This window comes from Phyllostomus hastatus, unplaced genomic scaffold, assembly GCF_019186645.2.
Source record: "Phyllostomus hastatus isolate PE091 unplaced genomic scaffold, TTU_PhHast_1.1 phas_contig_40, whole genome shotgun sequence".
Lineage (NCBI taxonomy): Eukaryota > Metazoa > Chordata > Mammalia > Chiroptera > Phyllostomidae > Phyllostomus > Phyllostomus hastatus.
The window spans coordinates 34715166-34739822 of record NW_025333872.1 but is presented as its reverse complement, the minus strand read 5'-3'; the positions used below and the strand labels follow the sequence as shown (position 1 = coordinate 34739822).

Here is a 24657-nt window from a genome sequence, read left to right as displayed (position 1 = left end):
TATTCTCAACTACAAACAAAACTGTAATAACCGTCCTTTCACAGCAATCCTTGCCTACTCATGCTTTTATTTCTACAGAGTAATAAACTAACATTTAATAAGCACATAACTGTGTGCCAAGCACTTTAATACCTTATTTGTATTATCTGATTTAATCCTACCAACTATACTATGAGGTGGACACTATAATCACCGTTTTATGGAAGAAGAATACAGCTTCTATGATGCTAAACATCTTACACAACAGCCACTGGCTATTTGGTTTCTCTTTTTAAGAATGTCTTTTTTCATCAAACTCCTCCAATTTACTAACAGTCAGAAAAAAAGAAAAAAAAAAAAACAACAGGAAGACATGCCATGCTCCCAGATGGAATAAAACTAAATCTAGCAAAGTTGTGAACTAAAGTCTCTGAGAGCCCAGGCTGGTCACTACCTGAGTCAGGAGAACGCTCTGAACCTCAGCACACATGCCTGTTCTGGCTTGGGCCTGACTGGTAGAACAGCGCAGGCACCACGGGCTGGCCGTGACAGATGCGGAGCCCTCCATTCAGGCCCATCCAAACAAACACAATAAACCCTGGTAAAGCACTGTGTGTGCAAAGAAAGTGCCATTTCAGGGCAAGTCCTCTAGCTGTTCCCTGCTTTACTCCCAAGTTCCTTCTTCTGGAAATTCTGAAGAGGCTGTTTTAGGTGGTTGAAAGGGATCTCAGAGGCCCAGGTTCAGATGCCACCTTTCCAGAATTTCCTTAGGAACTGGATTTTCATTCTATGGTATGTAAAATACAATTTAATTTACAAAGTTTGATCAGTTACTAAACATTCGCAAAAATGAACAACATCAAAATGCACTACCTGCTTAAATGTTTTTGAATATTGGAAACAAAGACCCTATAACAGCTCAGGCAGACTAATAGTTCACTAAAGTTCTTAGGTTTTATCAATCAATGCATTTTCTAAGTAATCCCAGAAATCATGAAAACAAAACATAAATGTATATTTAAATAATATATTCTCATCTAAAAATGAAAAAGGAGTTTGCTTATTTCTAGGAATGTGACTATTTTCTTATCTACCTAGGCATTTCCCAAATTTTCCTGCAGGAGGTCACTTTAAATTTATCCCTCTACATCTGGTGAGGGGAAATGTCTTACATACTTGATTTATTATATGTTATTTGGAAGGCTGTTACTGTTTGTTCAGAGAGTACCCCCATGTCATTCCAAAGAGCAGAATCACCACATATGGTGGTTGGAAAAAGCAACCACTGTGTCATCCCACAATCAGAAGAAAGAATATTTCCACCCCCCACAGTGGGTTACTTCAACTGCTCATGAGAATAAAAAGTGAGGGAAACTACAATGAGTCACAGACTTACTCTTATTAGATAACAGTTCTACCATTAGTGGAGTGATTTACAGTTTTCAAAACCTTTTCAAATCATAAGTTATTCTGTTACTTCACCTACAACACTTTTAGGTTCATAAACTGAAGATTAACTTCAAGGAGTTTTATGGTCACACACCTACAAGAAGGTTGCATTTTAACCACAGATTACAGCTCAGGTCACTGAAGTCTATAGGTTTATAGGGCACTGAACATGAGAAGGGGAGTGTTAATGAGCTAATAGGATTTTAAATGCACAATCAAAATACACTGCTAGGATACAAAAACTGAAATTACATTTATGCAAACTGGAAGCCAAATTACTTTTTCAGGATGAGCTTATTTCATCTACTGTTTTTAAAAAAACATCAGCAAAATTAAATTATGGATAGGATCTCACTTAATATGTGGAATCTAGTGAATGAAAACCAACAAAGAAAATAAAACAGAGGCATGGATACATGGAACACACTGACAGCTGTCAGAGGGGAGGAGGGAATGAAAGAAGGTGAAGGGATCAGCCAAAGAACATATATGCACAACCCACAGACACAGGCGACAGTGTGATAATAACGGAAGGGAAAGGAGGTGTGGGGGATGGGTGGAGGTGGGCAAAGGAGGGAGGAACGGAGACATCTGTAATACTATCAACAATAAAAAAAAATTTAAAAAGTGAGAACACTAAAGACATGAAATAATCTTGATGCCATTTAAAATATTGGTTAACTAGGTGGTTTTTAAAGGTCCACATGAATGTTCACAATGATACTCCCTGAAGGAACTTTAAGGGTTCAAATGACTGAACCCTGCAGTGTCCTGTGAAGTGCCTTAATGCTGTAATACAATCTACATGGACAACGTAAAAAACTACAATGCGTTTCCTCAGTGAATTGAAATTATTTATACAAATTAGACTAGACTTACATCTTTTATTTAACAGACAATCTGGAATACATATTGAACCTATTTGGGGCATTTTGTTTAATATATTCTAGTAATCTGAAAAGTCACCCTATCTATAGTAACTAAAGTATCCAGATAGGTGTTAATTCAGTCAAGTAACTCTTGCTAGCTTTCCTTTAATTGTTTTAAGCTTTCGTCCAGCAACCAGTGGAAACAGGGCCTGAGATCCCACCCTCTCCATGCCACTGAGCTCTGCACACTAACCAGACCAGGCAGTGGCCTCACAGCCCGGAGCTACATAAGCCAGAATAGCACATTTCCTCCTAGCAAAAATAAGAAAGGAGTGTATCCAGTTATCCTTACAAAAGGCTAAAGGCAGGCGTCTGCTACAGAAAAACTGAGAGCTCCAGCTGGAAGCTTTTCTCAACCATTCTCCAAAACAAGTTAAGTGAGCCAAGCAAATGTGACTTCTTACTATATAGTTGTGCTAAGCAAATGTGGGGAGACAATTGGTAAAATCAAGAAAAGGAAAATATTCATGACTCACACCCTACACTTACCTGTCAAAGACCCAACATATCATCCATGTACACCTACCATTTTCATTTTCATTAATGGGCCAAAAAGGGATGCAAATTAATCCTACATTTGTAGCCCTGGTTTGATAAGATGGCTAGAGGCTTTGGTCCAACAAGATGATACATGTTCTGTCTCAAGATTAATAGTCATGGAAGTTTCAATAAGCCTCCCTTCCCCAAGGGTGGAACTGTTACAGACCACAATTTACTTGAGAGATTTTGGTTTTTAACATCCTTTCCTTGTAACACAAGAAGCCTCTCGTTAAACATCTTTATATGCAACATATTATTGGACTAAATATCTCACATTTTAAAAATTACATCATGGAAAAAAATAAATAAGACTATATAGTGGAATGTTATCACAGTCACTAAAGAATTACTTGTCCTAAAATAGACTCCACAAAAACTGTCACTGCCATAATTTAGCAAAATCAATCAGCTACACAGCCCAAATTTATAGTAAGGTCAATATATATCTCAATAACTTAATTTTTGGATTAAGAGGAAACAATACTCCATTTACAAAAATGTCATTGATAAAAGGCTACATTAATCTAACAAAGCCCAGTTAACATTATCCAAGTGAGGGAAATAGTTAAGTAGCTGGTAATGGATAAAACAATGCTAGTAACAATACTAAGGTTTTATCAAAAGTTTGTGACAACCTAGTTGCATTGCCCCAAGTGTTGACTCTATAAAGAATAAGTAAACAATGTGGGCAAATATGGAGAAAACTAAAGTGCCACATGTTGACATGAACGGAAAATGTTGATGAAATTTCTATGAACTGAAAGTTTTTGACCAAAGATGCACTCTTTCACAGATGCAAAATATCTTCACTAGTTTATTCCATGATTGGCCAAAAAGGACAAAATTATCAAAGTGTCCTTCTAAGAGAAGACTATTCACTCAAGTATTATTCCCAATATTATGTACTCTAATTTGCCCTACACTTTATAATTGGTTATTTCATAAAGGTGCTTTTTTAAAACAGCCATTTAAATTTATTTTTGTAAGGACACCACATACCCAACATGCTTTCTATTTGTTTTTATCTAAAACATCTCCGGCACGGGTGCATCTGCTGAACATATCCAATGACATGGAACTCACGACCTTTTCAGGTTTTCCAGAACTGAAGTATAAATAGCACAGATCTTCTCTAGGTCATGACAGAGGTTAGGCCTGAGGAGAAAACAAGTCCTAGTGAGCATTCGGCTAGACTGACAATATCTCAGGTATCATTTTAAGTCATTTGAAGTTAAAAAGGGTCATTGACCATTGACAGTATGTCCAGAGAATTATAGTTAGTGTGATGAGAAATTTGGAAACCAGAAGATTTAAGTAACAGTTGAAAAGGATGAATGGAATATTTGGCCTATGGGAGAAGATTACAAGGAAGCTTGGAAGGTATACAAACATTTAAAGACAATTTATGTAGAAGCAGTTACAAGCATGTTCTTCTAAAAAAAAAGAATAAGAATCAAAAGGTGGAAGTTACAGAAAAGCAAACTTCAGCTAAAAACTTTCTAACAACTAGAACTGCACAACATGCGAACTGGATCGATACTGCATTTCCCAGAAAGAATGTTAACAGGAGCTCGATGACCGTCTGTCAGGGTGTCACAATGCAGTGCACAGCAAGCTGACCTCCGTGTCTCCTGGAGGCAATAGCCTACTTTTGGTTACTTCTCTATTTCCTTATAGGATCTTGAGCAAAAACCAATTTCATCTTCTCAAGTTGTAAAACTATGGTAAAAGGTAGCAGTATGATAGTATAGTAGTGTAAGAAAAGAGGGAAATATCACTCTTAGAGAGACGATAAAGCATTAAGCCACCCTATGCTTGCGGTAGATGGTCGGCTGGTCTGATTAAAATGCATAAGTATGAAATGGAGTAGCAGTGAAGGTTTCTGTAATGCACACAATGGGACAATAAACTGCTTGAAAGCCTTTGGAGCCATTAGGGAAGAAAGAGTATAAAAGTCCCACGAGCAGCACCCCAAGAGAACCACTGTAACCTGAAAGCAGGGGTGCAGGTTACCCATGAGTCTAACTCCCAAGAGCAGCTTAGTCACTGGAAAATCTGGCTCTAATTCCTAGTTGTGAGACGGCCAAATTTTTCAGTCACATGGGAAGTGAGTTTGTCAAGCTTCCTTAAAATTCCATTCTTCAAAAATAAGCCTCTCATCCCTAGAGAGACTAATTAAAAACAAAATTCTGTATTCCCCACCATTTCCCTTTTGGTCAGGACATGGAACAAACTGATAGCTTTACGAAGGGAGGGAGAAAGTGGGGACTGATTGAAAGAAGGTGAAGGGATTAGTCAAAGAATATATAATGAAGGACCCATGGGCATGGACAACGGTATGGGGATGGACTAAGGGAGTGGGGGCAAGGCGGGCTGGGTGGAGGACGGCAAAGGAGGGAAAATTTGGACAACTGTAATAGGATAAATAAAATATTTGTTTAAAAAGAATTACTAATGAGAAACTAGACTTTCAGACAAAAGGCTACTTAACAGATTAGTCGACACCCACTGTACTCTTTGGCATCACCAGCCCCACCTCCCCTGGAGGAGTGTAGCCACACAAAGAGACATAAGAAATATGTCTCAAGTGATTTACACCAAGAAGATTTGTGGTTCTGAGCCCCAGCACAGGCACTTCTAGTACTGTTACTACATATGGTATCTGTTACGCCTCAATCTACAAAAATGGAAGATTAATCTCTTCCCTTTTTTCCTCCCCACCAATCCAGTTAAAGTTTGGAAATCGTCAGGGGGAGTTAAAACAAAATAGTATCAGCTCCATAATTAAAAGAACTATAAAAGCCAAGAAAAAGGGGTCATTTTATTTGTTTCCAGATGTGACATGAGAAATCAGAAATAGAAAAAATGCTCTAACCTAAAAATGCTTCATAACATTATTAGTAATGTGAATATAACTAAAGGGAAATTAATGATTAGAAACAAAGCACCAGTACCCTGCAGCTTTTAGAAGGAAACTCAGTGAGAGCTCATTTATTTAGCACTGTAGGGGCTGAGTTATTCAACATATTTGAGAGTTCACCCCCTTCATACCTTTAGGCAATAATACTGTCTTTCAAACCCAGTATATAAAATGAAAATTAATCTATTCATGATGACAGATAGAATTTGGAGCATCAATTATAATACTAAAGGATCAAGGTAGATGTCCATCTTGTTTCTATATTAAATGATCAACTACTGTGATGTTTTTAAATATTCTTTTTTATTTTATTTTATTTTTTTATTTTTTTATTGTTGTTCAAGTATAGTTATCTCCATTTCCCCCACCACCACTCCCCGCCACCCCAGCCATCGCTACCTCCCTCCCCTTTTCCCATGTCCCCTTGGTTTTGTCCATGTTTGTCTTCCTCTCTTTCTCCCTCCCTTCTCCTCTCTCTAGAATCAATAAAAGAAAAAAATATATATGGTAAATTAATAACTTCTTATACTATCCATATTATTTTATTACATTACTTAATTTAGAGACATAGTACTTATTATATTCCAACTTTCACACACTCTTCGATGTAGAAGAGACTGTATAGGCTCTCCTCCCCAATCCTCTTAGCATCTCTGCCAGATAATTAAGTTTCTCCTGTTAATAAGGGTCTCAGGACACAAGAGACAACTTATTTCATTTTTTGATAGTTCCAACTGATTTAAAGCCCCTTTATAGGTAAAACTGATATACAACCTTTGTACTGTGACATAAAATCACTTCCCTGCAACTTCCACAAAGCATTTCCAAATACTATACTCAAGAGTTCCACATCATGAATCTGTTTTAATAGCTACAAGGTAATTCTTAAAGCACCTTTAAAAAATAAAAATAAATCAAGAATTTAGCTTCTTCTTTGTGAAATCAATAACCAGATCTTTTTGTTCCTGCAATGACCTGTTCCTTAGCTGTCAGTCAGGTGGGCTTTACTCATCACGTGCAGGTACCTCTCCCATGATGGCTGTTTCACTAGGCATTTAATGGCTCTGGGGTAGAAGAGCCATTATAACCATCAGTTAAGTGACTTCTTTTTCTTGATTTACTTTCATAAAGTAACATTAATTTTGCTGCCCAATAATGATTTACCAACATTGTCATCTAAAGTTTGATAAACTCTCTTGAGAGGATTTATTATTTTACAAAGCTAATTTTTCCTTCTTTCCTATCCCCAATTCTGAATTGTGATTATTGGCATAAGAAATATAACAGATATTCAGGCTGTCAGAGCCAAATCCATTCACTCAAAAATTATACTTGTGCTGGAAATTTCTGATACCTTTCTCAATAATCCAGAAATCTGTATAATATACTTTTTACTTAACAATCTAGTCAGTTCAAGATTGGGTTTAAGAAATATCACATTCAATGTCTACTGCCATCACTGTCATTTAACATTGTTCAGTGGTTTTCGCCATATGAAAAAACAATACATAGAATAAAAGAAACAAAATTAGTCTTATATGCATAATAAGATTACCAACCTAGAAATCTGAGAACATCAACTAAGAAACTATTGAAATAAATACAATTCTGGTGAAATGACAATATACAGATGGAAACATACAAATGCTTCCATTTTTTAATGGTAAAAAATTAAAATATGTAATAGAGAAGATTTCCAAGTCGAGATGATGCACTAAACATATACGCTTTTGCCTCCCTGTTTTCCCAAGACAGGAAATGAATAATAGAAAAGGAAAAAACAGCCAAAACAACAAAACCAGGGAAAGGTAGTGAGTATTACACAATGGAGACTAAGACAAGTCTCGTGTGGATGTGTAATAAAAATGCAGACAGAGCAAAGGAAGCTAAAGCCCAGGCACTAAGGATGGGAGGGGTGTGCATAGGGGGATGAGGAAACGAATCTGATGCACAGGGGAAGAGGAAGCTAATCTCTCCAGAGACCCCAGATCAGCAGGTGTGGGAAATGTGTAAGGACTGGGAATGAAAACAGGGAAATTAAATAAAGCAGCTGTCCTAATTGCCCCATTTTTGCCAACGAAACACATCTATTTAACCCTGACCTCAGAGACAATCAAGCAAAGGAGCTAGTTGCTGATAAAACCATTCAAATTGCCTACAAAGACAGGCCTATACTGTGAGAATTGATATCAAAGAGGGGAGCCTAGTTCATCTGCACATCTAGAGGCAGCACCACCCACCTAAGGATAGATCTCTCATTCACTCATCAAAAAGCAAAGTCTCACCTTTGTACACAGATCCACTCAATTTTCCCATTGAGGAGATGCCTACTGTGGAAGGAAACCTTACAGAAAAACTGCACCAGTCAGCAATCCAGAATAATCAATGAAAAGTATTACAAAAGAAACAAACTACTGAAGGAACAAGATAATTTATAAAAATTTTAAAAATTATTGTTTTATTTTATAATATAATTTATATCATATTAGTATATTCAGGACAATTGAAGAAGACACAGCATTAAAAAAACAGCATGCTACAAAAAGAACTGAGCATAAGAAAAAAATTTTGATGAAAGTATAATATTCAAAACAAGAATTAAATTATAAAGTAAAGGTCCCAAATATTGCAAGAATGCAACTGACAACAACTAGCACCAAAAAAAGATGTGGAACACAGAGAATCGATCTAGAAGGTCTATTATCCAACTAGCATGAGTTTTTGAAATAATATCCAAAGAGAAAGTATATAATTACTATATATTTAATTCACTAATAAGTTCCCAGAGCAAAGTCATAGACACAAGCAAGAGTAAAACAGACTTGCATTTAGACTCATACCTATGGCACTGCAGCATAAAAGGACCAAAAGAATCATAAAAGTTTCCAGAAAAGCAGAGATCACTTACAAAAGAATGAGAATCACAGTGATATCAAATGTTTGTATCCCAACATAATGCATGTATATAATGAAGCATTATATCTTCTAAGTCCTAAGTGAAAGTTGCTGTGAACCTAGAATTCTATATCTAGCCAAATTTCAATCAAGTGATTGAGTGAAAAATAAATACACTATTTTCCAAATACAAGTGTTGTGAGCCTCCCTCGTCTATACACCTTTCGCTTAAAGAAGTTATGTACATCCTTCATTGAAATAAGGGAGAAAACCATAAAAGAGACAGTCATAGGACCCAGAAAATGTCTTTAAGAAACAGAGAAACATCCTTGAAGACTGTGGTGCAGCAGATTTAGAGACTGGCAGTCAAAACTGGAACAGGAAGTCAGAGGGCTCCTGGAGGCACAAAAAGAAAAGTGGATTCCCGGTAACAGTACTAAGCTTAAAGATATGCTAAAGACTGTTATGTTTTTTTCTAAGAAAAAAGGTTATTAGAAACTCTAAAAAATCCAAAAGCATCTAAAAGAATGCCATGGCCCAAATATGAAGCATCTAAAATGTGGCAAGATTTTATGAAATTGATCCACTGTAAGGAAAGGCAAACCATTTAATCTGGATGCCAAGAAGATCTCCTCTAATGGGCCTATGGGCAGAGACACTTGGCCTGAAGTAAAAAATAAATAAAATCTTACCCCCTGGTCATCTCAGTGGTGAAAAATATTTATTTTATCATAATATCAAAACTGTTGCCCTGGCTGAGGTGCCTCAGTGGATTGAGCGCCTGCCTGTGAACCAAAGAGTAGCTGGTTCCATTCCCACTCAGGGCACAGGCCTAGGTTGCAGGCCAGGTCCCCAGTTGGGTATGTGTGAGAGGCGATCACACACTGATGTTTCTTTCCTTCTATTTCTCTCTCCTTTCCCCTCTCTCTAAAAATAAATAAATAAAATACTTTAAAAAAAGAGTGTTACTGGTTTTCAACTTTTAGAATCCATTAATGACAAAAGGCTGTAGGATTTAATTGTGGTTATAGAACAACATTATATGAAATCAGTCTTGGCATTCTGAAAATAAATACCATAGAAAATGGGAATAGGAAGGGGAAAAAAAGGGGGTGAACATAGGAATTTAGAAGGCATTAATGTCACCTTCATACACAGTGAAAAGTTTAGACACACTAAGAAAAGTTAATAGGGCAAGATAATAGAGATCTGAATAACTGAAAATCAAAAGGCAATCACAGAGAAAATAAAATAACTCAAAAGTGGGAAAATGAGTGATGAGGTAAAGCTAACAGGTAATACAAGCACGCTGAAACTTCACTGTCAAAGTGGGAATAAATACCATTTATATCTGATAAATGTATATGCACACTGATACACATTTATCACGTACGTGCATGTATGTCCTCTTATTCCCAAATAACCCCAAGCTTTTTAATATAGTCTCCACCTTTTGATTGCTCCCTAATTATTAATCCCACTTTCTCAAGGTAGAATGTAAAAAACTATGTTTTCTAGTCTCTATAATGACTAAAATAAAAATGTGACCTAGGCTTTGTCAAACCTAATTCAGCAATGAATCACATATGTGAATGGACTGGGCAAGGGAAGTCCATATTTTGTGATATGTGTTTTAAAGCCAGAGGCAGCAGCAACTGACCAAGTCATGTTGGTATATGTGCAATTTGCCCCAGTGCATTAATGTTCTGTCTCTAAGAAACAGTAAAAGGCAAGGCGTAACTGCAGGGCTGAGAGCCTCAGAGAAATTCCGTGCCACACACTATTCCTTTTGGCCCAGGCTGGTCCATCTGCTCCATTTTAGAAATGTTTATTACATGGTTCTCCCAACTTTTACGCATTTTGCCCTTAACCACATAACTCAAGCAGGTTCAATCCCTCCTGACTCTAATTGCAAACCCTTATAAAGTTGTACAGGTTTTAAGTGGTCTGTCCAACCTATTTTTTCCATAAATCCTATTAGTTTTAGTGAGTATTTATGTAGCATCCAGGACTTTGCAGAAATTGTACAACAGCCAAAATACCTGTACCAAGATTTGACTTAGAGGTGTGAAAAGAGCCATCAGAAGAACAAAGTAGAGAAATGGTTAAAAGTGGCAGTGTTTAGGGACTGAGACTAGGGGTAGGGATGAAAAATGGTTCTTTTGCATTACAAACTCTGCTAAACTATATATATTGTTGACATCTTAGTGTATTACTCTAATTTTTAAAATCTCTTCTACTGCCACACATAGAAAAAAAGGATTGATGGGGCAGTGGGTGTGGGGGGGTCATTATAACAACAATGACACCACTCCCAATATCAACAAAAATACATAAAATATTGAAAAATAAACAAGATGTAGAACAACTATGTAAGAAACTATATAGCTTAATTAAACATGTAAAAGAAAAGATAAACAAGTAGAGAGAAAATCAAATTCATGGAAGAAAAAGCAACAGAAATGACAGGGAGTGTATGTGTTTGGAAGGACTGGTTATCTGTAATAATAAGAATGGCTGAAATTTTGGAATAGACAAATTAGAGAAGTAAAATGATATACTTCCTAATTTCATTTTTAAAAAACCTTTGTAGAGCACAGTTTCCATAAATTTTTAAGTGAAATTATAATAGCTAGATACTATAAAACCACTGTTATAAAAGAAAAGGCAAGAAAATATTACAGATTATAGCATAAATGCTACAATTTTATAAGTGTTAAGTACCAGTTTAATGGGAAAGTAAGTTAAATGACCATCAAATGAGAAACAAAGTCAACAAATTTAGATTTCTTACTTTACACTTAAAATGTTAAATTAAGAGCACAATGTGCCTGTGATCTTTTTTCACTATGAAATGAGGTAATTTATTTCTTTTCACTGCTGTTCCTAATAGCAAAAGAAAATAGTTTAATCAAAATTAAAATATTGAGTGAAACTCAAATAATTTAAGTGTATAAGGGGGTACATCAGAAAGGATTAGAAACAGAAAAACAATTATATCATTTAATCTTGCTTTCTCCAGTTCCATGTAGAAGGAAAAAAATATCCATATGAAATAAAATATGGCAGTATGATTTACAAAATATATATACTATTTAGGAATATTATATATTTTTTAAGTGTTATACAGGTGGGCAAATGTGAAAGAAAATTCCTGAAATGTTAATAAAATATGTTGCAAGCTCAAATTTAGAAGCATATCATTTGTAAAACTCATGATAATTATTGAAGCATGAAGCTAGTTAACTGTAAAGCAACTATTCTAACATGAGGCCCTATTGTACCATGAAAATACCAGGGTTCAAAAATTTAAGACCCGAGACTGAACTGCAGTTCTGCCACTTATTAGCTGAGAGACTTAGGGAAGTTACTAATCTTTCTGAGACTTGGTTTTCTCATTTCTAAAATGGGAGTAATAATTCTTAGCCTACAAGGCAACTGAAAGGACTAAACCAGAACACACAGTCATGACAAAAAGCCGTACACAAAATAAACATGAATGAAAAAGTACTAACCCTCCCCATAAATACATGTCTATTGCCAATATCTTTTACACTTTCAAGTTACATTCAAATCACATTACAAATGACAGTTTATTAAATGACATCTGAAAATTCTTCACATATTGTGCTCAAACTTTGCCTGAGAAGCTACATGCTTCTCAACAAAAGCAATAAAATAAAAAAGCAAAGGTTCTGAAGTCCAGTGATTGCGGTGAAAGCAGCTCTGTGAGCTGTGTGGCTTGGAGCAAGCTCCTCTACCTTTTCCAAACCTCAGTTTTCTCACCTACAAATAACGACACGGATGCCTAATTAAAAGAACAGCTGTGAATTCTAAAGGAGACATGTGTAAAATATGTCCTTATACCTGTTTTTTTTACTATTTACCAGACACTAAGCTATGCTTTGTTATATTAAACATACTACACAAAATTAGATTAGAATCCATTACTTAAACTTTCTTTAAAACGTATCTAAAAATATATCAAGTGGCAGAACTGACACACTCAGCTCAGTGTATTTTTTTTTTCCTACAGGAATGGGCAGTTTCTCCTTTAATTTCTTTCACTGAAAAACCAAATTATTATTACATATTATTCTTGAAATTTAATAAGATCATTCAACAAATATTTATGAGTTCTTCTACATATTCGACATCTTCAAGGACACAGCAGTAAAAATATACAAAGCTTCCTGCCCTCATGGAATTTAGAGAATTGGCTAAGGGTCACCACACAGGACAATAAATGTTGTAGTCACACCCCAAATACAGCAACGAAGTATCTAAAACTTGTTCCAGTTAGTACAACTAACTAACTAGTTGTTGTCATGACAAACAAAACCCTATGCGAGCAATGACTTGGCAAAGGGGAGACCAAGTGCCTAACTGTCGGCTTTCCTAGTTTAGAACAGAAAACTCTTATCAGATTGGACAAACTTGCCCATCATTCCTTCTGTCTCTGCAAAGTACACCTGCATCCAAAAGAATCCCAACTGAAAATAACACTTATTTTCACTTCTCCAAAGAAAAAAATTCATTTTACCCAGATAATATTAAGTCTAAAAAGAATTTTGACTCATATATTTAATAGATTTTGGATATTAGAAGCTTATTATAATCATGAATGAAATACACAATTTTTAACATACAATTAAAAATACCTTATTGTTTACTACTAGAAAAATATAAACTACTCTCAGTGATTTAACACATGTCAAATCAGTAATGATTTTAAAACTAAATATCCTTGTATTGTCAAAGAGATAATTTTCATTTGTCCATATTCCTGGATTACATTTTTACTAAAAGATTATTTACAGAAGGAGAACACAAAGCAGAGATTTCTCATTTGTTTTCAGTCCAAAAATAATCATTTGTTCTGATATATATTTTAAAGAAAACATTTGGGTTACATTAAAATACATGCCACAGAATAAAAGTATTTTCATGCTACCTATTCAGAGCTATAGCATAAAATACGCTTAATTTAAAATGACACAGCCAGACCCCACTATAAAATCCTGGTGATATTAACCATGAAACTTGGCTTAAGAGAGGCCTCTAGTGGTTATTGGTAGTTACTAGCTTCCCTTCCTACCATCAACCCCCACCCTCTGGTAAAGCTCTTGTTCATATTCATTCACCCATTCTCTCCCCTCTCCCTCACCAATTAAAAGCCTCAGGCAAAATAACTACTATTTTATCACTGAATTATTTAAGTAAGTCCAAGAAATCAACTAAATAATGTATATACCTGGTAGTATTAAACCATTATGGGTTCTCTAAAGGTAACTTCTACAATTTCCCCATAAAACCAATTTAGAGAAATTTAATAAAATAAAGACCCTAGTCCTGGCCAGGTGGTTTAGCTGGTTGGAGTGTCGTCCTGTGCACTGAAAGGTTGCATGTTCGACCCCCAATCAGGGCACATACCTAGGTTATGTGTCAGCCAATCGGTGTTTCTCCCTTTCTCTCTCTCCCTTCCTCTCTCTCAAAAATCAATAAACATATCTTCAAGTGAGGATTTAAAAAAAATACAGACCCTAACATTACCTTACTAGTGTTAGCAATCTTAATAGAAAATGAAATCTATGGTAGTCTAAACAAATACCCTATGAAAATTAAAAACAAGCATACAGACTACAAACTAAAGGCATAAAATACAACATATGGGTTTTTATGTTTATCTTCAGTGGTATTACGGGTCTTCTAAACATGTTTGCACTATTCATAAACATTTAACACTAACACCATTTTCAAATCCAAGACTAAGCAAGTTTGGTTTTTATATATAAATGATTACCCACATTCAGATGACTGAGGTGTAACTCCTTTCCAGTTCCACTCCTACAATATCTCTTTCCTTCGTTATTGTACAGCCTCTCCTGCTTCCAGAACCACCAAACACCCACCCAACCCTGCCAGCCTTAGAAACTGCCTTACCTTTATCCAAGTCCCCAATAAAGTCTTTAGAAGAATGGAAACAACTGGGATACAAGGGTAGAAGGACATTAAACCTAGAAACACTGATCCCTCAGTCCCAACCACCGTCACTCCCTAATGCCAGGGATGAAATACTCAGCCTTGTTCCACACTGTCCTACTGCTGAGGCCTTTCCCAGCTCCAATGATAGCCTACCTCCCAAATACTCTGTAACAATAAATACCTTAACATGCAGCCAAAGCTCAACCACTTGCATCTATGGGCACAGCATCTTTTGCTATGTAACTTAAGTTTAAAAGAGGAAGGAGAGGGGAAGCAAGAAGACAAGGTGGAGAGAGAAATGGAGGAAGTAGAGAGAAGATCCTTTCTATGTCATTCCCTAGATTTGTTAGTTTTTTTTAAAATAAACTGCCTCCCAAGTACCTCAAAAAATGTAGATTACTTGCAGGAAAGAGACTTTGAGACAATATCTTGTACCCAGTGTGCTGTAACAGATAAAGATCCTGATGATCAGAAGCGCCACGTAATAACTGCTATGGATAAAAAAGTCACAGGTGGCTCCTGGGAAGAGCAAGGTCAAAGGGAACAGCAAGAAGGTCAAAGGGAACAGGCCTAGGCTGACCTTTTTCAGTTCTAAACTCCATGACAACAACTCACCAGCACTGCAGAGAAGAAAATGACAAGAGAAAGGTTCTGAAAAGCCAAAATTGTTGTCATAAGGTTTGAAGGTTAAAGGATTTGTTCTGGATTCATAAGAAAACACTGCAGGCCCTCCTTGGTCAATGTACAAGTCTCAGTTATAAAATGTGGTCATCTGGATTCCATGAGCAGCTAGCAGTAATTGACAGCAAAATGTAAGATAACATTTAAATTTTAAAAGGCTTAAAACCACAAAAATTATGCACAGAAATGTACCAATGAAGTAAAAAGCTCTATACCTCAAAAAATGCATGTCTTAATACAGTATAACAATCCATATTCATTTGGATTATTTTTAAAAGATAAAATTATACACAAAAGGTTCTGGGAATATTGGCACCCAAAAGGTTTAAAAGTATTTAAACCTGTATACAAAATAGTAAGTCTCATCTATGCAGAAAATGGAATTATCCTAAGAACTCATTTCTCAAAAATTATAGAGAGCTGAAGTTTACTATAGTCAATTTCATTTTGCTTTTTAGAATAGATAAATTGACCCTACCCTAATGAGAAATTCAAACGAATTTTTACATACCATTATAAAAAATGAACAACTTAACAAAAATAAAAACACAGTGTCAAACTAAAAAGACTTTTGCATGTTTCAACTTAGAATTAGTGGATTTATTCATACAACAACATACTAGAGTTACTTTCTAAGCCTTTGTATAAGCACCAAGAATAATAAAAAGCATCCAAGCATTTCAATATCATAAATTTTTATAACATATTATCAAACTTTTCTCTTGCTGATATTCATAATAATTTTTAGCAAGTATTTATCTAACACCAAGCCTATCCTAGGCACTTTCAGGTAATGAGAATTCAGTAGTGCACCAACAGACAAAAATCCCTGCCCTCACGGAACTTAGCCTCTAATAGGTAAGAAAGAGCAACAATATAAATAATAAAACAACATAATCGGTTAGATCATGTTACTTTCTCTAGAGAAAAAAAATACAAGTGGCTCTTCATAGGAGGAATGGGATTCAATATTAAATAAGCTGGTCAGGGAAGGCCTTAATGACAAAATGGTATTTGAATAGTGACCTAACAGAGTCAACCAAGAGCACTTCCTGAAGGGTGTCAAATATGGTGAGGTTGGGTGAATCTCTGTAGGAATTTGACTTTCCTACTGACCTTAATGAGAAACCAGTGAGCCTTTTAAGACTAGAAGAGATATGAAGTGAATCACATTTCAAAGATCCACTCTGCATATGGCAAAGAAAGGTTAGAAGCACAGACAGTGGTTCACGGGCTCTGGCCAAGACCCCTGTGAGAAAGGCTAGCAGTCTGGACCAGGATCAAAGGTAACAGCAGTATAGGTGGGCTGATTCCAGACACACTGTAGGCAAAGTCAGCAAGATCTGTTTTAGAATTGAATGCAGGAAGGCAGAGCATGAGAGAAAGAGAGAAATCAAAAAGACACCAAGGTGTAAAGGCAGTCTTATTTATTTCAATAATTAACATAATTTAATCTTTAATTAAAGTATAAGCATGTCAAAATTGCCCTAGCTGGTGTAGCTCAGTTAGTTGGAGCATCATCCCACAAACCAAAAAGTTGCAAATTTGATTCCAGGTCAGGGCATATGCCTAGGTTGTAAGATTGGAGGCAAAGGTCGGTGTTTCTCACACTGATGCTTCTCTCCCTCTCTCCCCAACTCCCTTCCCTTCTCTCTAAAATCAATACCCATGTCCTTGGGTGGGGATGGAAAAAAAACTGTCAACTTTTTTCTATAAACATATGAAAATCACCTTGTAAACTGTCATTTTTCCTTTTTTTTGCACTGTTTTATGTAGTTGACTCTAAGTTAGATGACAACATAATTCTTGAAATTCCGAGTTTCCTTCAAAGCCTGTCATTCCCCTGTCAAAATCAAGTTCTTATATGCCACAGGCAACTTTTCTAGATTTCTACTCACTAAATCTTTTCAAGCTGGACAGCCTAAATCTCCCTACCACTTCGATAACTCATTTTGATTGTGGTCTGTGTCTCAGCAGGAAAGCTCATTTAAGCCCACAACTTGTAACCACTGCTCTTACTCCTAGGAAGACTCTGGAATGAGCTCCACTTAGGAGATCCTATTTTGCATCAGTGTGACAGCTGAGCTGGATTATGAAAAATGGAACAAGGGGAGTGGATAGAGCTGAATGACAAAAGAAACTCCTCCAGGTCAGAACCTATAAAGGCTCTCCCAGAACCTATAAAAAGGCACACTATAACAAGAATCCAAGGAAATGAATCAACAGGACCTTGGTTCTTTTCTTTTTTTTAACTGTCTGTTCAAGTATAACAATACACACAAAAAAGCACAAAATGAATATTCTGCTCAATGTTCAAAAACTGAACCTATGTAACCAGCACTCAGAACAAGGAACTGTTTCCAGCAATCCATCTCCTTCTTCACATACTTTTCAACTACTTACGACCATGCTAGTATTAATCACTGACCTGACATCTGACACCACAGGTTAGTTTCCTCTATTTTTTAACTTTATATACTGTATTTTGCCATGTATAATGTGCACTTTTTTGCCCAAATTTTTGAGAGAAAAATAAGAGTGCACATTATACATGAGTATAATGATTACATACCATGGGCATAGTAGGCCTAATAATCCCATGTATAATGCTCACAAAAAACCATGGGTGAACATTATACACAGGAAAGCATTATACATGGCAAAATATGGTAAAGTGAATCATATACTATGTATTCATTTGAATCTGGCTTTTTAAGGTCATCTCACAATGTGTTTGTGAGATGAAAACACATTGTTACATTAAATCATTGGTTCACTCTCATTGCCAAGCCACATTCTAATTGCTTATTTTTCCATTCTCTGGGTGATGAGTATTCAGGTAGTTTACAGTGTGACCCTCTCAGAAATAGTGCTCCTAGAAACACTCTCAAACTTACCTTTCGTATCATACATTTTTGTTGGGTATATACACAGGAGTAGAATTGCTGAGTTATAGGATTCAGGTAAATAATGCCAAACAATTTTTAAATGGTTGTACCCATTTATATTACCAAGAGTAGCATATGGGAGATGGGTGGGATCCACATCCTCAGCAATACTTGGTATTTGAGTATTTTTCATTTTAGCTAGAATGATGTCTTTAGTGATATCATACTGTAGTTTTAATTTGTGTATCCGGATGACTAAAAAAAAACTGATCATTTTTTTCATACTATTATTATTGACCATTTAGATACCCTCGTTTGTGAAGTGCCTTTTCAAGACTTTGCCCATAATTCTATTGGGATGTGCTTTTTATTTTTAATGGTAAGAGTACTGAATATAATGTTGATGAGTTTCCCCAAATCTGTGAGTTGTCTATTTACTCTCTTATTGGGGCTTCTTGATGAATCAGTTTTTAAAATTTAAAAAAAAACTAAATTCTATCATCCTTTTAAAAATGTTAGTGTTCTATTTTGTTTTGAGAAATCTTTGCCTGTACAAGATCACAGAAGTACTCACTTTTGCTTCCACCCAAGAGCTTCGTCATTTTTTCTTTGACAATTAGAACTGGAATTCTAACTGGAGTTGACATTTGTGTGATATTTTTCATGCTACCCAGCTAAACCAGCATCATTTACTAAAAAGACTACCTCTTCCTCTCTGAATGCAATTTTCACCTTTGTCCTGAATCAGACAACCCAAGTCTGTTTCTGGACTCTTTATTCTGTTCCATTGGTCTATTTGTCTATCTTTATACAAATATAATGTTATAATTACCACAGCCTTATAACACATGTTGACACTTGATAATTAAGTCCTCCAGCTTTATTCTTCAAAATTGCTTTGGCTATTCTTGGCCTTATAATCATTAACATGGTATGTGCCTCGGTTGGCTTGGATCTTTTTTATTCCCTATGAGTAATATTTTGATTTTTCTGCATAAAGTTCTTTTACGTGCATCACAATCTTCACCTAAAAACACTATATGCTACACTTTTATAGCAGTAGTAACTGCAGATTATTTTTATGAAATTAACCTAAGAAATAGCCAAAAAGCTACAAGAATGCCAAATTTCTTAAAAATAGTAAATATAAAATAACGTAAGGTCTCAGGACTCACTTGCTACAGGAATAAATCAAGAAAAAAAACAAAATAACACAAGCAATGTTATCTAAACTTTAGCAGATAAATCCATCACAAAAAAAAAGGAAAAAAAGAAAAAGAAAAAAGCTTGAACTTACTTATAATCCAGTATGGAAGTAGATGATTTTGGTGATAGCCCAGTAAATGAGAACTAAACTATATCCTTGAGAGTGAATTATATGAATCGTATTAATAGTAGTAATAAGATCAATCTAATCAGGCCAAAGTTCAAGAGGAAGCTTAGATAAACAACTATAAATCAGAGCTGCCAGAATCCCACAACATAAAATTCAAACTGTGATCCATAGTATTAAGGCTAAGAGTTTGTTTTTTAATTAATCCATCTCCATTTCTTTTGGAGAAGAAACAAAAGAAAATTTAGCCAAACCATTTCTGACTATATTAAACCTAGCTTATTAAACCATAATGAATCATAAGTTTAAAACACTGATGACACCCCTGTGTTTATTTGCACTACTCCATTACTCATACAATTCAGCCCAGGCTGGCCAAAGGAAGGATACATTTGTAATATTCTCAACTTAGAGAACTATGGGAGGAAAAAAGCTAAGTGATTTGTTTCCTTAAGCATTTAGCTTATTATATAGCATACATTTTTTTCATGGTCTATTTGTCTATCTTTATACAAATATAATGTTATAATTACCACAGCCTTATAACACACGTTGACATGTGTTTAAAATTTAAATTTTTTTTATTTTTAAAATTTTAAATCAATTGAAAATCCTCACAAAGCTCAAAATTTCAAAACCATTCTTTACAAATATCCAACAAACTTTGCCCAAGATTTTAAGTTAATGACATCTATCAACATTATATTCATACCTTGCAAACTGTATCCACATCCCAGGGTAGTATAGTCCGCAGATCAATGACTTCACAAGATACTCCAAGCTTTTCTTGAGCCATGGAAGCCACCTCTCGGATCACATGAACCTAAAATAAGGAGAAAAATATGTAGAGAATAATCACAGAAATTCAGGCCTAAAACATTAGTTAATTCTAGCATCATTCATAGAGGTAGTATATTTTTAAGTTTATCTTTTATTGAATTTATTGGGGTGACATCGATCAATAAAATTATATACAGAATAGGAGGAGGGAGAAGAGGGTAAAGAAGGGACAAAGGGTAATGAAAGGAGACTTGACTTGGGGTGGTGAACACACAATGTAATATACAGATGATGTATTGTAGAACTGTACAATAGAGTATTGAAAGTCAGAGGAATTGATCTTTATAGAGAATAAATCTGTTTTAGACATATGGAATCCCATAACCCACCAAAATAATCAAAAGTAGATGTCTAGAAAACAACTGAAAAAAGGCTCTTAAAGAAACTGAGAGCAGTCATTGCTGGAGATACTGATTCCAAAGATACCAGCACTGAGGTAAAGTCACAGGAGTAGGTGGGGTTTCAATAGAAAGCATTTACAGGAAACAGTCAAGAGCAGAAATGGTGGAACCCTGTACATGACCAACATTTAAGGGGAAAAAGGTGAAGAGGAATTCACGAACAACAGAAAAGGGGGGAAAAAAGAAAGAGGAAGGAAGTCAGGAGACTGTGTATTGCAGAAGCTAAAGAAGAAAGGATTTCATAGAGTAGCCAGTGTCATATACCAGGGATAGAGTTGAATTTAACAATTTGAAGGTTAATGCTGTTAGCAGATATAGTGAATTAGTGGGAACAGAATTTGTAAAATACAAGTCCATAAGGAAGTTAAGGAATTAACTGTTGGTGGTAGAAATGGCTCAAGGTTAGAATTAAAAGGAAAAAAAGGGAAATACACTGGTATTTAAAAGAAAAGTAGAGTAGAAAAATGTACTTTTAGATAGTGAAGAGATACATACCTTTTTAAGAAAAGGGACATGTAAAGAAGAAACTGAAGATGCAGGAGAGGGACCAATTGCTGTATCCCAGTCCTGAAGAAAATAAATGGACTATAATCTGAAACAATTTTGGAGAGGTAGTTATGACAACCAGACACAACTCCTTTGAAGACAAGGAAAACAGGAAAGGACTGAAAGAAGTGATAGGTGTAAAGGGAAAATAAGTCACACAGTGACAATCTAATACACTCTAACTTCATTATTAAAAAGAAAGGCAAGAATATATGCTGAGAGTGACAGGGATGTGGATAAAAAAATTTCCTACCAGAGATGAAAAACCATAAATTCTGTAGCTTTCCAAATCAAAAAATCAAGTGGAGAAAAAAAATGAAGGTCATGATATTGCAAATGATTTGCATTATCTTCTTTATACTCATATTAAATTTTTTAAAGTAAACAAGTATTTCCTTTACACAGAAAAAAAAACTCAGCACTTCTTTACAAGGTGATGAAGAAGTATAAGAGAAAGTATGGCCACAGAAAGAGTTCTGAGCTTAAATGCTTGGAGATAGAACAATGTGATGACAAGCAACAGGGAAAGTGGAGGTAGACAGTAGTGAGGTTTACTGGAAAAGAGAAAGACAGGGATTCCTGCGTCTGGGCCACTGGATGGGTTCACATGGTCAGCAAAGTAATCGTGAGAGATGGCAGCAGATGAGGTGATAAAGAAAATACTAAGTGAAGTGCAACAAGTAGTGGATAGGTAAAATGCTCTTCAAAAGAAAAAGTATTTTTAAGGAATACATTTTTGTAAACTCAGTATATTTTTAACGGCTTCACCATACGCATATATATTTTAATGACTGAATAAACACCTGGCCTTCAATCAAATATTAGTACCAGATATAGATGAAGCACCAAACGAGATAAACTTGATATAAGGAAAGCATCATTTTTAATTCTTCATGGTATCAGGATTAAAAGTAAGAGCTTCCAAGCACATGAACCTTACCAGTTGGTATAAATGTTACTGACCTGCGTGCCCCAGGCAACTAGAGTAACATCACTCCCTTCCTGTATGATCTCGGCCTGGGACAGGGGGATGTTGTACGGTTCTACAGGAACCTGTTCCACTGAACATAAAAGGGGGAAAATAAAAGTTAATTATTTTCTCTCATGTGGCATCTGTGCATAAAAGAATATAAGAACCTCATTGTGGCAAAGCTTTACTTATTCTTCCATATTTATAACAGAAATAGCATTTACCATACAGCTTCATGAGATTACCACATTGATGAAAAAACGCAATATAAGTGTATGAAACATATCAGCTATACTGGAACAGAAAAACGACATTAGGTAAAAACTAAGACAATAAAGTATAGGCTTTAGTCAATAATAATGTATCAAAATGTACTGCACTATCGCAAGATATTAATAACAGAGGAAACTGGCTGTGGGGTGTATAGAAACACTCTGTACTACATTTAGGTTTTTTTGGTAAATCTAAAACTGTTCTGAAAAATAAAGTATAAAAATTTTTTAATATATCTGCTAAAACTCAATTAGACTAAATTAAGTTCCCAGACAAGTTTTCTATCAAGGAGCAAACTTACAAAGGTTTGGAAAAAAATAAAACCACATAACAAGGCCAAATTTTTAAGCATATTTTATTTTTGTACTTTGCGTCTATGAACACTTTGTCAACTGTAGCAGCTGACAACACCTTAATTTTCAAAGCTAAATTCTGTGAAACACAGAGAGAAACTAAATCAGTTCCACCAGCCAAAATAAAGAATAGCCACTGATATCCCAGAAAAGAACATTTCATGGTTTCTCTGCCCAACCGAGTACAAGCAATACAGAGTTGATTGAATTCAAGAGGAAATCATAAGGCAAATTTTTAAATGAAATGGAGTAGAAGTTGATAAAATTACTCCATTATAGGGAGGCCTTCTTGAATTCCTATGTGAGAACATTACAGTGGAACTGACAGAGGGAAAAATGTCCGCTTCTGTTCATTTTCCCCAAGGTCATATTATCATTGCTACATAAATGGTTTTTATTCAAAGAGCACAAGAGAACAAACAGTTCCCTCTGCTCCCCAGTCAGTCCATCCAACTACATGGGCCAAAAGTAATCAATGCCAACAATTTCCTGGGTGTCTTCAGTAAACATCTCTTTCTTTGTGGCATTCAGGTTTCTATATCCTATTCCTACATTTGGAAATGCTCCACCTTATGAGGCAGGGCCCTTTCTGCACTACAGAAGTGAGGTCCATGTATTCACTTTCCCAGCTTCCCTTGCAGCTAGGGCACAAAATATGGGCTCTGCCAATCAAATGCACCTATGCCTGACTCTGACTCTGAATTAGAACTAATGACACATAAGAGCAGCAAGTATCCAGAATCTATTCCAGAGTACTGATAACAGTGGAGGCAGGTCAGGTATCCAGGTTCAGAGATATTAATCATTCAGACTGTAGTTCCATGTCCACTGACAACTGTTGGAGGATATTTGAAGAACCAATTATGCAGTGGAATTTTGGGTATTGCTCCTAGATAGATACACAGCCTCTAAGTCAGGTTCTCGGGCACCCCAGAGATCTCTGATCTACTTATTATCCTTAAATAAATCTTTTCTGCTTATATTGGACAGGCTTGATCTTATCTGCTTGAAAATTGAGGACCCTGACTGATGTGGTATCTTTTCAGATATGTCGAGTATGCAAATATGCACGGGCAAAGACATATATGTTTTTTTTCTTTACAAAGATAAAATCACATTGTATACGCTGTTAGGAACCCTCCTACAAGTTAAGAATTCTTCTACAGTCTCTCTTCTTCCTAATTTAACAATATATCTTGGCCATCTTTTCAGGTCAAAAATATAGTTTTATAAGATAATATTTATAAGTAAATACTATCAAATTCAATGGTGCTGTTATCAGTGATGTGGCGGAAAATTTTATTCCTTGTATTTTTTTAATCCTCACCAGAGTATATGTTTATTGACTTTAGAGAGAGGGAGGAGAGGATATGGAGAGAAAAGAAAGACAGACAGACAGACAGGTACAGAGAAACATCGATGAAAGAGAGAAACACCAATCAGTGGCCTCCTGCATGTGCCCTGACTAGAGAATCAAACCCACAACCCAGGTATGTGCCCTGACTGAAAAGTAAACCTGCAATCTTTTGGTGTATGGGACAACACTCCAACCTGTGAGCCACCCAGCCAGGACCCATATTAACAACTCATGTAGAAAGGACCCATATTAATAACTCATGTAGAAAGCATCTGCAAGAGAACAACTTAATCTTAAAGACGCAAGTTTCCCTGTAAG

At 35.6% G+C, this 24657-nt stretch overlaps 1 protein-coding gene across 2 annotated transcripts in view; it reads right to left on the bottom strand.

Annotated features, from left to right (window-relative positions):
• The window catches only part of BCKDHB (branched chain keto acid dehydrogenase E1 subunit beta), a 188895-nt gene that overhangs the window by 90891 nt on the left and 73347 nt on the right, over nt 1–24657 (bottom strand). For both annotated transcript variants that reach the window (XM_045843192.1, XM_045843193.1), the window contains exons 7-8: nt 22350–22447; nt 20312–20422 (exon numbers count right to left, since the gene is read on the bottom strand). In XM_045843192.1, coding sequence (XP_045699148.1) covers nt 20312–20422; nt 22350–22447 — 209 coding nt within the window. The remainder of the gene's footprint in view (nt 1–20311; nt 20423–22349; nt 22448–24657) is intronic.